This window comes from Drosophila subobscura, chromosome J, assembly GCF_008121235.1.
Source record: "Drosophila subobscura isolate 14011-0131.10 chromosome J, UCBerk_Dsub_1.0, whole genome shotgun sequence".
NCBI classification, from domain to species: Eukaryota; Metazoa; Arthropoda; class Insecta; order Diptera; family Drosophilidae; genus Drosophila; species Drosophila subobscura.
The window spans coordinates 14405760-14418710 of NC_048532.1; the positions used below are offsets into that span (position 1 = coordinate 14405760).

Genomic DNA, 12951 nt, shown 5'->3' on the forward strand with positions numbered 1-12951 from the left:
ATGGAAATATAGTGTGCTCTCCATCATCAATTAAATGGAAACCGAATGAGAATGAACGATTATACTGCGAAAAGAGTGAGTAAGTGAGTGGACAGCAGGGGACCTGCTCTTTCGATAAGATATGGGGGAACTATTCTTGTAAAATGAGTTTCACTTTTCCCTTAGATTTGTCGTGGGTTTTTTTTGGATTTTGCTTTTGTTTTTTGCCTCGACCTTGTACTTTGCACAATTACTTAATAAATTTCACAATAACAATAGAAGCAGCAGCAACAGAAAGCGCTGCTGTTATAACTACAATGTCATCATTCGGTAGCACTCTACTCATCGACGGAACTGGGTACTGGTTGTTGCTTCGTTTCGTTAATTATTTAGTTATTTATTAATAGACGCACGCCAAAAACATGCACAGGGCACGGGAGCAATTAAACGATTGTCAACAATACAATTTATTAATATTTTTATTAAACAAAAATGCCATACAAAGTCAGTCCCAATCGCATGCATGAAGCACACACAGAGATAGAGATTCCTATCAGCATTCAAGGGGAAACCTATTACATGGAATGCTGTTGATGCCCTCAAGATTTCCGTTTGGATTAAAGCCACAAAATATTTGTGGCTTGCCAAACATGCCATAAAGCTTACTATATAAAGCCCAAACGATCCCTTTGAATGATTTATAGTTTCTGTTTAAACTTCCAACACGTTGCAAGCTGCTGATTTCGCTATGAAAGTTCCAGTTCTCACTTGGATGGCGCTGGCTCTGCTAATGGTGAGAGTTTTTTTAGTGGGCTCTCGAGGTTAATCCTGAGAGATCAATCAGAATACCAACCGACCGATTTCTTGTTTCCAAATTCACAAAATTCAAGTTCAAGAATATTTCTTCTATGCTGAAGAGGAGTCTGCAACTGTGGAAATCCCACCCGTTCTCTTTGGGAAAACCTCCAACCCACAAACTAAACCTCCACTCTATAGCATTCTAATAATATTCCTTCAAAAAATTAGAGCATTGCTGCAGCTCAAGGGCCTGCTGAGGCTGCTCAGGCGGGTATGGGCATGGCCACTGGAGCTGCCAGTCAAGTCGCTGCCCAAGGAGGTGGAGGGGCAGACGCAGGCGTGGGCATGGATGCGGGCGTCGGAGCTGGAGGTGGCGCTGGAGGCGGAGCTGGTGGCGGTGCTGGTGCCAAGGGAGGAGCTGGAGGCGGCGGTGGTGGTGGTGGTGGTGGCGGTGCCAAAGGCCGACGCTAGAGGCGGCGGCACTTCCGTTTGAAATGCCATTTGGCTTTTGCTGTTTGTTTAGGGCACGCACTTGTGCGTCGCACTTGCCCCACAACACACTTGACTCCCTGTGGCACTCATAATATCTGTGGCACTCGTACTCACACTCACATTTCGTAGGCACTCATACTGCTATTCACATTTCGAGGCACTCATAACCCCTTTTCACACTCACCTTCTTTCTTACACACACACAATCGGAGTGGCGCCAGTTTTCACGAAGGAAAGAGAGAGATTGGAGGCTCAGTGTCATAATTGATTTGAAATTGCGGTGAGTCGCGTCGCAGCCCCCCGCCTCTGCTGCCTCATGTGTCTCCTCGTTGGCCCCAAATGCTGGCTGGCTGGAAGGTACACCTCACGATTCCCCGAATCGGCGGGCGCACTTCAAATGCCGCACGTTTGGCAGTTTAAATCCCCATTTAATGCCATTTTTATGAAATACTGGACTACACCTTCAAAATGTATCTATGTATCTATCGATTGTATCTACAGACAGTCGCTGTGTCGGCAGTGGCAGTTTCAAGGCAGCAACATAAATAGAAAACTCATCAGCAAATGTTAAAAATATCAACAGAATTTCCACATAAATCAAGTGATCAATAAATAAATAAAAATATGGCAAACACAGGTCCCCCACCACCACCTTTCGCTCCTCCCCACCAGCAGCAACCAGCACTAGAACCCGCAATATTGTGAAATATAGCAAATAATAAATAAAATGAACAACAAAAAAAGCAAATAGAAAGAGGGAAAAAGTCATCGCAGTGGCCGTTGTATTATTTTTGCACAATCATCGAAAGCCTGATTGTTTACACTAGGGAGTGGGGGTGTCTGGCAGGGGGGTTTTTTTTTTGGCGGAACGGAATGGTGATTTTTTTTATGAGCGTAAATACTGGGAGTACTCGTTACACGTAGGTTGTATGGTTTGTCTACGTTTCTGTGGGATTGTGGAAGAGATTTGCTGGGAATTTTTCGCAGTCTTTTTGGCAACATTTTAAATGATATTTTTGAGTTAATTTGTGATGAGTAAAGATTCGAGCTTAAGGGTATGGCTTATTCTAATGAAATGTCTTATGAAATGTAATATCTGAAGGATTTTCTACCACTTGACCTACAAGTGCCGTCAACAGCTCTTGCACAACTCTCGTCCCATAATGCTGCAACATTATGCCCACCTGTCCCCCTGCTGCGTTTGAACTTGAGAGTGCAGAAAAAGTTTGCCTGCAAAAGGCGTCGATTGTTGGTGTCCTTGACATGAGCCATGGCTCATGCACCTACATATTCCCATCACCTGCCTGCCTGGCCCACGACATGCCTTAGATAAGATTTCTTTTACTGTCAGCTGTCGCCTGCACCCCCCTTTTTGAGCAGTTCCCTGTGCCTGCCCCCTTTGGAGCTGTCTCCTGGAGTGATTATGCCAACATTGCTTGTGCTTCTGCACCTCTGCAAGCCCCGCGCCTTTCTACTTCGCATGAACTTGAAACGAGTCACGTGCGAGGCGCCAATGTGGCGATATAATTGCCAATATAATCGCTGCCGCTCACTGATAAACATTTCGTGCATTACGTACGTGGTACAGTGGGGATAAAAATAGAAAGCAAAGGCCAGTCAAAGGCTTTCAATGACATGGAAAAATATATAATTTTGCATAATTTATGGAATTATAGAACAACTTTTGATCTTCTCATTACTGTTAGATTCTTTAAGGCATTTTCTTACCATTTTCCTTAATATTGTAAGGACAACTTCGTACCACTGTCCCCACAGTGTTTGCGGGACTGGCGTGTGTGTGGTCTCTGAACTCCGGACTGTGGCGGCTTTATGTTTATTTGCAGTTGGAATATTGCAGCAGTTTTGCCAGGTGCCTGCCTGCCCCATTTATGGCCCTGTTCTGCGAACCATCCATTCGACACTCGACCCTCGAGTCGCGCGTGTAATTCCAGTGGCATATGGCCATTAAAATTGATCAACTGCTAAGATTTGCAGTGGCAGCAGAGAGACAGAGACTCGCTCGTCGCTCCTTTGCTAGCACTCAATGTTCCCACAATTTGCAATTGGCGCTTGATTTATGCACGTTTCCTATTTATGCAAATTGAATTTTCATGAGATATATAGGAGATACATATGTTTGTCTGCCTATGGCTATACGTTGTGCAGGAGACATTATCCAGCCGAGCCCTCCATGCGGTCATAAGATACGAGTGAGTATTCCGCACTTTCAGTGCCGCTGCTCGTAAATCATTTAGAAATCGCATTCACGTGAGGCTCACTGAGTACTCACATGTGGCGGCGGGCCACCTTATCGCTACTGATGACCCATATACATATATGCATATATTATATAAGATCTATACATATATATATATATATAGTTCTGTCTGAAAAGTCATTAGCTTTTGTCTAATCTTTTGGTTCTGGCGCCACTGGCCCACAAAAATGCGCATTAGAAACATTAGGAAATTGCGTTTTGCACCTACATAAGCCACGCAATAATAATACCCATCAAGAAACAGACTAAACGCATGGAAGATCCCTTCAACTCAATAAAATGATGATAACTGCAAATATTTTCAAAGCAATTCCCAAATTGAATGGCAAATATTAGCATTTGCTTAATTAGTTTTCAACTAATTAACAACCCAAATGACTTGAGCATACTGAAAAGATACAGACAGAGAGGTGGCAGGAACTACCAATGGGGGAGGGGGAATGACAGGCACTGGGCGTTGCAGGAAATGCGGTGGGTTGGGGTGGAAATTGCATTAGCTGCACGCGTGCACTTTGGCAAATGAAAACAGATGTGCGAAAAGTGTGTAGCATTCTTGGGTAAATGCTACAATTACATGGAAAATTCTGTTGTTATTGCTTGTTGAATGTAGAATTCTGGGGAACAAAATCTCAAAGGAAAAGTCTTCCACTTATATTCCCACTCGTTGCCAATCATTCATGACTATTTCTATAAACATTCGTTACAACATTCATTGATTATGTGATTCCTACGATCCCAAGTGAACCCTTGAGTGTTTTTTGTTTGCCTAAAGTCTGCACTTGTCATACTAATCGAGTGTAAACATGTCTATAGATATTTGTGATCATTAAATAAACATGTTTTAATTATACATATTTACAGTGCATAGTTCAGGATAGTTCAGAAAAGTTTTCCTATTGCCATATGCATCCAAAGGTGGGGTTGGAATATGCGCCATTAGGAATTACGCATTCGATTCGCTAATTGCCACACGAGTGCCACATAGTGTACCTATATATAGACATCCAAAGCGGCAGAAACTGCGTACTATTTTGGATGGGCAGGAGGTGTATGTCTGACTATGCCCCTGCTCCTTCCCCTGCTACTGATTAAACGTTAAAATGTGCATCGATGCCGCCACAACACCAACACTCTCAACACACACGACCATCGATAATGATTTGTGCGCGCTCTCTTTTGTGTGTGGCGGCTGTAAAACTACGCAATTGATGAGTGGAGTGTAAATGGGAACGTAAACGACGTCGTCATCATTATACATACATAGTACGCGGGGCCCATACGCTATTTGTATCTGTCAGATACTCTCGTACTCGCTCGCTACTTGATTTATGAACTGCAAATGCGACAATTACTGTTACTTTCGCTGTGTGTATTTCTGCTTGTTTGGTTTTTTGCACAATTGAGTTCGCAAATCGTTAAAATATCTGTCATTGCCGCTTGCATAATTAATAAGTAAAATGCAAATTCTCGAGTATCTGAAATCGGGCATAAACCTTTCGAAAGATCTATATCTGTGTATTTCAAGCAGCATTTGGATTCAGTATCTTTAATTACGAAATTCAATTTCTGCCAGTGGATAAAAGGCTGCAAAGAAGCGGGTCCATTGAAGTTGAAAGGGAAATACTCGAAAGATCTAATTGTGAAATTGTGTTAGAAATTGGTTTTTTGAGTGTTCTAAGACTAGGGGATACCCTTTACTCTTCTTGCAATGAGAGGAAGTGTTTGCAGAAATCAATGTTTTACCTTTTCTGTCTGTAAAAATGAATATTTTTGGGATAAAGATAGATAAACTTTTAACTCTACCAAAATATAGATTCTATATTTTGAAAAAGAAATACAATTCTATTGATTTTTTATAGTAATGAAGACAATTGTTTAATGGAGACTCTACCAAGCGGCAGATGTATTCCTTCAGAATTGTAGATTCCACATCATTTTTAGAAGGTATTGATTTATGGTTGCAATTTTTTAGAATGCTAATTTTCAGAGGAATCTGTTACATCTGTCCTCTCAAATAAATATACCCTAACATATTCCATGTGATCAGCACGAGGTACACTTGGTATATGTACAGAAGACAGATTGGTCTCAAGTCTAGACTCCACTCGAAGACGACGGACGCGTGATGCGGTCGAGCGATGCCAATTAACATTACAGCTACGATTGGTATATATAGAAACTTCAATTTGTGTGCAATTGAGGAACGGAACGGATACGCGGCTTTGGCTTTTGCCTTTGCCTTTTGCGACTTTATAAATAGACCTCTCAATATTTATTTTTGGCCACTCTTTAGCGTATCGTATCGTTGTACTCTATGTACACTCGTACACGTCCCGCCCGTCGAATGCTTTGATGTGTATTTTTAGGAAACCAAATGCTTGAAATCATTCAAAGCTAAGTGGTTGTTTGTATTTGTTAATAACTTAAACAATAGACAGCACACGAGCAGCCACAGCAGCAGCAGCAGCAGCACTGCTCGGATTTGGATACGGGGATTTAGAATGCGAAACTATCGAAATGTTGGACTGGTCTCATTGAAGTTTCAATGCTTCCGATAGGATTTGACAACGCTCGAACAGCAAATGGAATTGCAAATTGGTTTTATTATTAGAACTGGCAGATTATTTATAATTTGTTTATAAACATTTCAGATTCCGAGCAAATGAATGCTCGCGAGTCAATCATTTTGTTTGCCTTTTTATGAAATTACTGTGTAGTTTATTCGTTTAATTTCGATGGAGTCTATTTCATCATAGGGCTGTGGTGTTTGATGGTTTTATTGGGGTAATCCATTCAGTAACTTTTCAATTTGTTTACTTGGGAATGATAAATGTTTAATTTCAATTTATATGTTCGATTTCCTTATACCTTCTCGGTTAACCCGTCTTGTAGTTTCTCTGATACTTTTATACGGATAAAGAGAGATATAAAACCCATTGAGAGATATCGCGACTGAATACCCCTCCGATTAATGAATCAATAGAAAGCATTTAACTCCTTTTATCGCATCAAATTTTTGCCAAATTGTTTAACAAAATATTTTGCACAGAATTAGCCAAAAGAAAGAAAAAACCTTAATTAAACGAAGGTGACAAAATGGAAACGCGCCTCTGGGAATTTCACAAGTTGATTATCAGCAAGGCGAAATCGTCGAAATGCGAAATGTATTCATTAGTTCTTCTGTCGAAAAATTCCATGCCACAAAGCCACAGAAAAAACGACGAAAAAGAACACACAGAAGCGTGCCCGAGTCACGCACTCAAGACGGGTAGGAGGTGAGGTTCTGGGAGAAGGTCTACGACTTAGATGGGGCTTCAGAGCCTAAACAGAGCTTCCCCCGAAGCGCATGATCATCATCATGAGAGCGCGAGCACACGCCGTCGAAAAAGTTCTTTCACCTTTAATTTTAGTTTCATGTTTTAGATCGTGGAATCGCGTCACTCGGATCCGAATCTTCCACGACTTCGAATTCGGTAGATTTTCAATGTCAGAAGACAAAATAGATAAGGGCGGACGGTGGCGTTGATAAGGAGCGGGGCGGGGCTGGGGTCTCAGGGACTGGGGAATTATAAACAAATTTATTCGCGCGTGGCAGAGAGACCGCGAGAACGAAGCTCAACAGGTGGCGTCGCACTGACGGCAGAATCGCTTCGAAGGGAGAGGTGGATGGGCGGGGCAGGCTGGGCCGGGCGCATGATTTCATTCATGCTATCAGCAAATACTCACACTAAAAACACTCATTCACTCACACACACACTCAGATATACGAAATTTTTTATTTTGGCAATGTTTTGTTGATTATTTCGGTTGCACTTTTGCCGCTTATCGATAGGGGAACATTTTTATAGCCATTCTATTTCCGTTTCTTTCGCTCCATTGTATCGATTATTTAATAAATAATTTATTTTGTTTTGCTAATCTTTGGTCGCAGAGTGCTTTTTGCGTTCTTTTATTTCGCTTGAATGGTGGAGTGGTGAAGTGTGCACCTGCCACAAAAAATATTGTTTATATTCGTACTGCTAGTATTTTGTTGGAGTATCTGTTGGATTGTATTTCTTGCGCCTGTTGTGGAATGCTCCTCTATGGGTGCCTTCTGATAAGCCCCCCAATCAAATCGAAGCCCATTGGAGCTGCCTCAAGGTCAGCAGCGATAAAAGTCGCTTTTTTTGGAGGAACAATGGAATGCAACGGGGAATCAATGATTAAATAATAGAACTGAGTGTGGGGGAAAAACACTAGAATAATGAATGGATAAGCGGAAAGATATAAAGTTGGAAGAAAGCCACTAGAATTTGGATAAAGATAAGGACGGGAACTATGAATGGAATGGAATGAATCATTTGAATATGAATAATGGAAAAAAACTACTTTTTCTTATCTTGAATAGCTCTTATAATACTCCAATGCAAATCTCCCATTCAAGCACTTCCTTTACTCATTCATTCTCTTGCGAAACTACTTCCTCTATTCATTCATTAATCCGTTCATTCATCTAAAACCGATTCGAGATTTTATTCATCTGATCACACACTTTGTGGGCGTGTTCGTTCGTTCGTCAGAGATTTCTATCAGTGCCAAGAAAATTCCACAAAAAACTAGCAGCGATAAATTAGATTGAACGAAATCGAAGTCTGGGCGCAAAAACATTTGCTCAACTCATTTGAAGCTTTCTCGTGGGACAGTGGGTGGTGGCATGGCACTGCCCATTGCTGCCCCCGTGATTGGCACCGCCTACCGTGGTGGTGACTGGCACATGAAGCGATCACTTGATCGCACGTGAACGCCATTTGAAGCGATTGCGAAATTCCGAACAAAAAATTAGAAAAATGTTAGAGAGCCACAACTGGGCGGTGCGGAGCGGGGTGCCGCACATTCAGACGGGACGCTTATTATATTTGCATAAATCATTTTCTGTTCCGCTGTTTGCCCATGAATTTCCAATGTTTGTGCACCATTCTGTGGCCCCAATACTCTCGGTCGGGTTCTCATTCTCCGTTTCACTGTGTGCCTCCGACTTTTTATTGCATTTCGGGTTTTGTGCTAAGCCAAACATTTCGAATGTTCAAATACAAATAGCAACAGTAATTTTTATGACTTTTCTGTTGAAAAATGCGCTAAACTTGCGATCATATGTTGGGGGAGAGAGGAGATTCTGCTGCCATTGCAATTTCTATTTGTGGGTGAAGACTATTTTTGGTTGAGTTTTTGTTTGATTTTCTTTATTTGTTTTTTTGGTAATGTAATCGTTGGATCTTGTTGCTATTTTTGTGTTTTTTTTTATGGGTTTCTCGGGGCTTATTTTTGTTCAGATTTGTTTGATTATTTGCTGAATGTGTGAAGAGTGTGTATTGGATTTCCTTTTGTGGGGGGATAGGGAAATGATCGTGGAAAATGTCTGGCCATTTCTCTGATGACTCATTCAGCTGTGAAACACATTTATAAATCTAGAACAAATGGTCTACAGATTACGATCACTTTACCATCACGTTCCACCTGTTGAACGAATCACCCCGTCTATATGGTCCAACATTTTACTTTTGTTGTTGTTTGTGGCCTCTGACTCGTGCCTCTCCGGTTTCCGCCCCATTTCCTTTTCAGCCGAACATGTGCCGGAATTTACACGTTCCCACCACTCTCCGCGCATATCAGGTACTACTACCTACAACAAGCAAACAACAAAATACCAAAGAAATGTTGTACATATTTGTGAGAAACGATTTTGAATCGAGTAACGAATATCACTCATACGCCGCGTGTGTACGAATCGGTTGGTTATTCAAAAAGCATCACATCACTCATACGTCATGTGGTACGCGCACACGCACACGCACCGGACTCCCACCTCCTTATCTATCTGTTGGCTAGCTATCTTTGAGGCACAGCCACCGAACCACCCTCTGCTGAGTATCCCTCGCTCCCTCGCTATATCTTTATGTTCATTCACATTTTTTGTCTGTTCCCATATCGTATTTCCTCCCATGACGCTGCTGTGATCAATGGAAACTCGTGAAAAGCCGCCGCCGCCTCGAAAGTGTATAAAGTGAATAGCCACTTGTGAATGCAACACTCACCCAACACCCTCTCTGGGCCATCCGTCTGGCCATCTGTTTTGATGTGGAGGTTAAACAACAAACAGACACACTCGTGGGCAAACAAATAGATGCACGCGCGCCACAAACTGCACGCCCACATGCGAAAATATTGCCCCTCCACCTCCCTCATGAACCCTGGAAAAGCACTCACCCACAGCCTTCCCGCAAAACAACCTTCAGCTTGCCCCACAATCGTCTGCCTCCTTTTTGTGTTCCACTTTTGACCGCACGCGCAACAATATTCTGCCATATGCAAGACATCAACCATGAGGCTCTCTGGGGCAGGCAACCTGAGACGATGATTCCCCCGTTCGAGACACCCGATGGTTGCCACTGATTTATGCAAGATAAATGGGGGTACACGGGGCACCTTTTTCGAATATGGAAAATCGCATTTTCGCTCCAATTTTAGACACTGCAATGCGCTGCTCTCACTTTCGCCTGCTGTTTTCCCTCTCTTTTACACTGGCTGTAGCCTCTTTCTCTCTATCTCTAGACGATCTCTTGTTTACGCGAAATTCCTACAATGTGTAGAGAGACGGAGAGGCCGTCGCCCCCTTTTTTTCAATGCGATTCGTATCGGATCGGGATCGGTATGGGGATGGGGATCGTATACAAAGTATCGGATTTTGCTGAGGTTTTGCATTTTATTTTTTTTTTTTTTTTGCTTCTTTTGGAATTTTGTGTAGCGCGTGTGCAGGTTGTTTGATTTATATGCTGACTTGTCTACATTTTCTGTCTGTCTCGCTGTCTGTCTGGAATTGTAGTTGCGACTGAAAACGTTTGTGGTGCACAGCGGTTGTGGGAAGAGGAGTAGCCACTGGAATGACGATGAGCCCTCAACAATATGTGCAAATTCTAAAAAAAAAAACATTGCCAAAAATTTGCAAAAATATTTTTACTATTAATTTATTTTCTTGAGAAATTTCCATGAAATTTTGGCTTCCAAAATGAAGGAACATATGTATGTTTTGGATTCAATAAGGTTTGAGGAAGTATTGTAAATGGGGGAGAGATGAGTAATCTGCAGAAATGATTCAATAAACTGTAAAACTTCCTCCATTTTCATTGGCAAAAGCATTCACTCTTCGAGCTTCTTGCCTCAATATATTACTAATCTTTTAATTTCCATATAAATCACATCTCCTTTACCATCAATGGCGAATGCGTAATCTTGTATTTGATTTCAGAAAACAAAAACCAAAAACACCTTTAATTTTTCATACTTAAATTGAGTTTTATTGCCTCCGGTGCTGCGATCTTTCTGGCCAATTTATGATAAGTGCTTAATGGTCTACACCTCTCTCTCTCTTGTCACTTCCTCTCCTCTGTGGTTTTTCTGCACAAAAAAAGGAAAAAAGTTATATATGACAATCATTTAAATGTTTTCTGTTTGGGCTGTCGCTCTGCTGTGGCGTGTAAACAAACGCGTTAATAGTTTGCCATTTGTTGTGAATTGTTTTTTGTTTTTTTTGCAACCTCTTTTTTTCATTTCATTATAATTTTATTTATTTTCCCCACTCTTTTGTTGCTTTTTTGCTTCTGGCTGGGGCGACACGTGCCGCCATAAAATATATTATTGACCAAAAGCAAGACAATATTGACAAATCCAATTAACTGAAGAAGAAGCTGTGGCGGAAGATGGGATTGAGATTGGAAGTGGAATTGGAATTGAGATTCGCATTCGGATTGGACTTCCTTCTCTGCCTCCTCCACCTCCACCTCATTTCCATACCAGCGGAAAACAAGTGACTGTTGGAGCCAAAGATTATGTCTCAATTGGGTTTTTAGACAATGACGTCAGTGTTCGTTGAATTTCTGAATGACTCTCTGATAACTTTGTGGCATTTTATCAGCCAAAAAGCGTTGGCTATTTTTACCAAAAATAAACCCCTGAAAGATAACACTGGCGCGTGATGTATAAGCATTTCTATTCGCATTTATATGGCAGATGAATTTGCTAAATATCGCATGTGATTTACTCAAAAGAGTCACACGATCCACACGGTGACGATCACGAGTTGGTGCTATGATTGAATGGGTCTACAGATGGGTATCTTCTAGGGGAACTACCTTGGAATTGATTAAGGTTTAAGTTGTACCTATTGGAATTTGATGTAGTGAAAAGGGGAGATATAGAAAGTCGGAAATTGCTACCAGATCTACCTCATCATACCACCAGTTTAATATCTCTTAATAATGTTTATGATGAATGTATGTTTAAAGGTAACTTGAGATGATTGAAGTTGAATGAGTTCAGGATTAATTATGAGAGTTTTCAACGCTTTCCTCTTAATTAACTTTTCTTAGCAAAGCTGTTTCTTGAACAGCTTTATGTCTACTCATAAATCCCCTTGCAGTACCAGATTATAAACCACTGAAGACGACATCTTAATCTACTTTTGAGGTCTAATCAAATCATCATCGGAGCCACAAACAACAAACCAGAGACGAGAGACGACTTCTTCCTCCTCTGAAAAAACACGTAAAAATAATCAAAGAACTCACTCAACCATCCATCTCTCGCTCTCTTTCTCTGTATGTCTCTCGCATATCTCTCTTTTTCTCTCCCTTTTTCCAACTGGTGTTAACATTACGTCAGTGTGGCTAAAGAATTATATTTCTTTTGTGATTTTCTTTATTTTTGAGGAAATTTAATAATCGTAAAAACAAAGAAAAGAGAGAGCAACAAATAATAATAATAAAGAGAGCAGAAAAAGAGAGAGAGAGAGAGAGGGAGAACCATTGCGGCATATGACAAATGTGCGATAGCGTTAAATAATGTTTATGATGCGTTTGCCATAAAAGGATGGGGCCAGAAGAGGGACCTTGCGGTGTGGGGGTACTGTTGGGAGGCACGAGCACATACCGCACGAGCAAAAGAAACCCCCCGTCACACTCCTTCTGTCCGTAACTCTTTAACGCTATCTCTTTCCCGTTTGGCACTCGTGCCGGAGCCAGTGCTGGGGCCGGGCCTGGCCTGGTCTGGCCTTCTCTCACTTAACTAATCAGCGGCACGTGTTCTTTTTGCAACAAAGTGACAATTTCCTCTGTCGTCTGTTGTGTCTACCCATCCATATATTCATGTGTACTCGCACTCCTCTCTCTTCGTGCCACCTCTTTCGCTCCTTCATCACTGTATCGCTGGTCTGGCTCTTCATTGTTCTGGTTTTTTCTTACGTGTGCTCTGATGGATGGCTATTAATGGGTAAAAAATATTATAGAGTGTTTTTGTAACAGCGATAGCGGTTGAGAAAATTAATTTAATAGAGAAAATTAAATTAAAATAAAATACTCCTCAGATTTTGCTCT

The 12951-nt window shown here is 41.4% G+C and overlaps 1 protein-coding gene across 1 annotated transcript; it reads left to right on the top strand.

Moving 5' to 3' along the window:
• Positions 1–688: 688 nt before the first annotated feature.
• Positions 689–2000, top strand: LOC117894931 (glycine-rich protein 5). The gene is made up of 2 exons (XM_034802234.1): positions 689–772; positions 1006–2000. The coding sequence occupies exons 1-2, from the start codon at positions 728–730 to the stop codon at positions 1246–1248; spliced, it is 288 nt and encodes a 95-aa protein (XP_034658125.1). The 5' UTR covers positions 689–727; the 3' UTR covers positions 1249–2000.
• The last annotated feature ends 10951 nt before the right edge of the window (positions 2001–12951 follow it).

Excerpts from the sequence above, each read along its gene's own strand:
- LOC117894931 (XM_034802234.1), top strand. The coding sequence starts at position 728 with ATGAAAGTTCCAGTTCTCACTTGGATGGCGCTGGCTCTGCTAATG. Across the intron at positions 773-1,005 it reads TGGCGCTGGCTCTGCTAATG|AGCATTGCTGCAGCTCAAGG; the intron begins GTGAGAGTTTTT and ends TCAAAAAATTAG.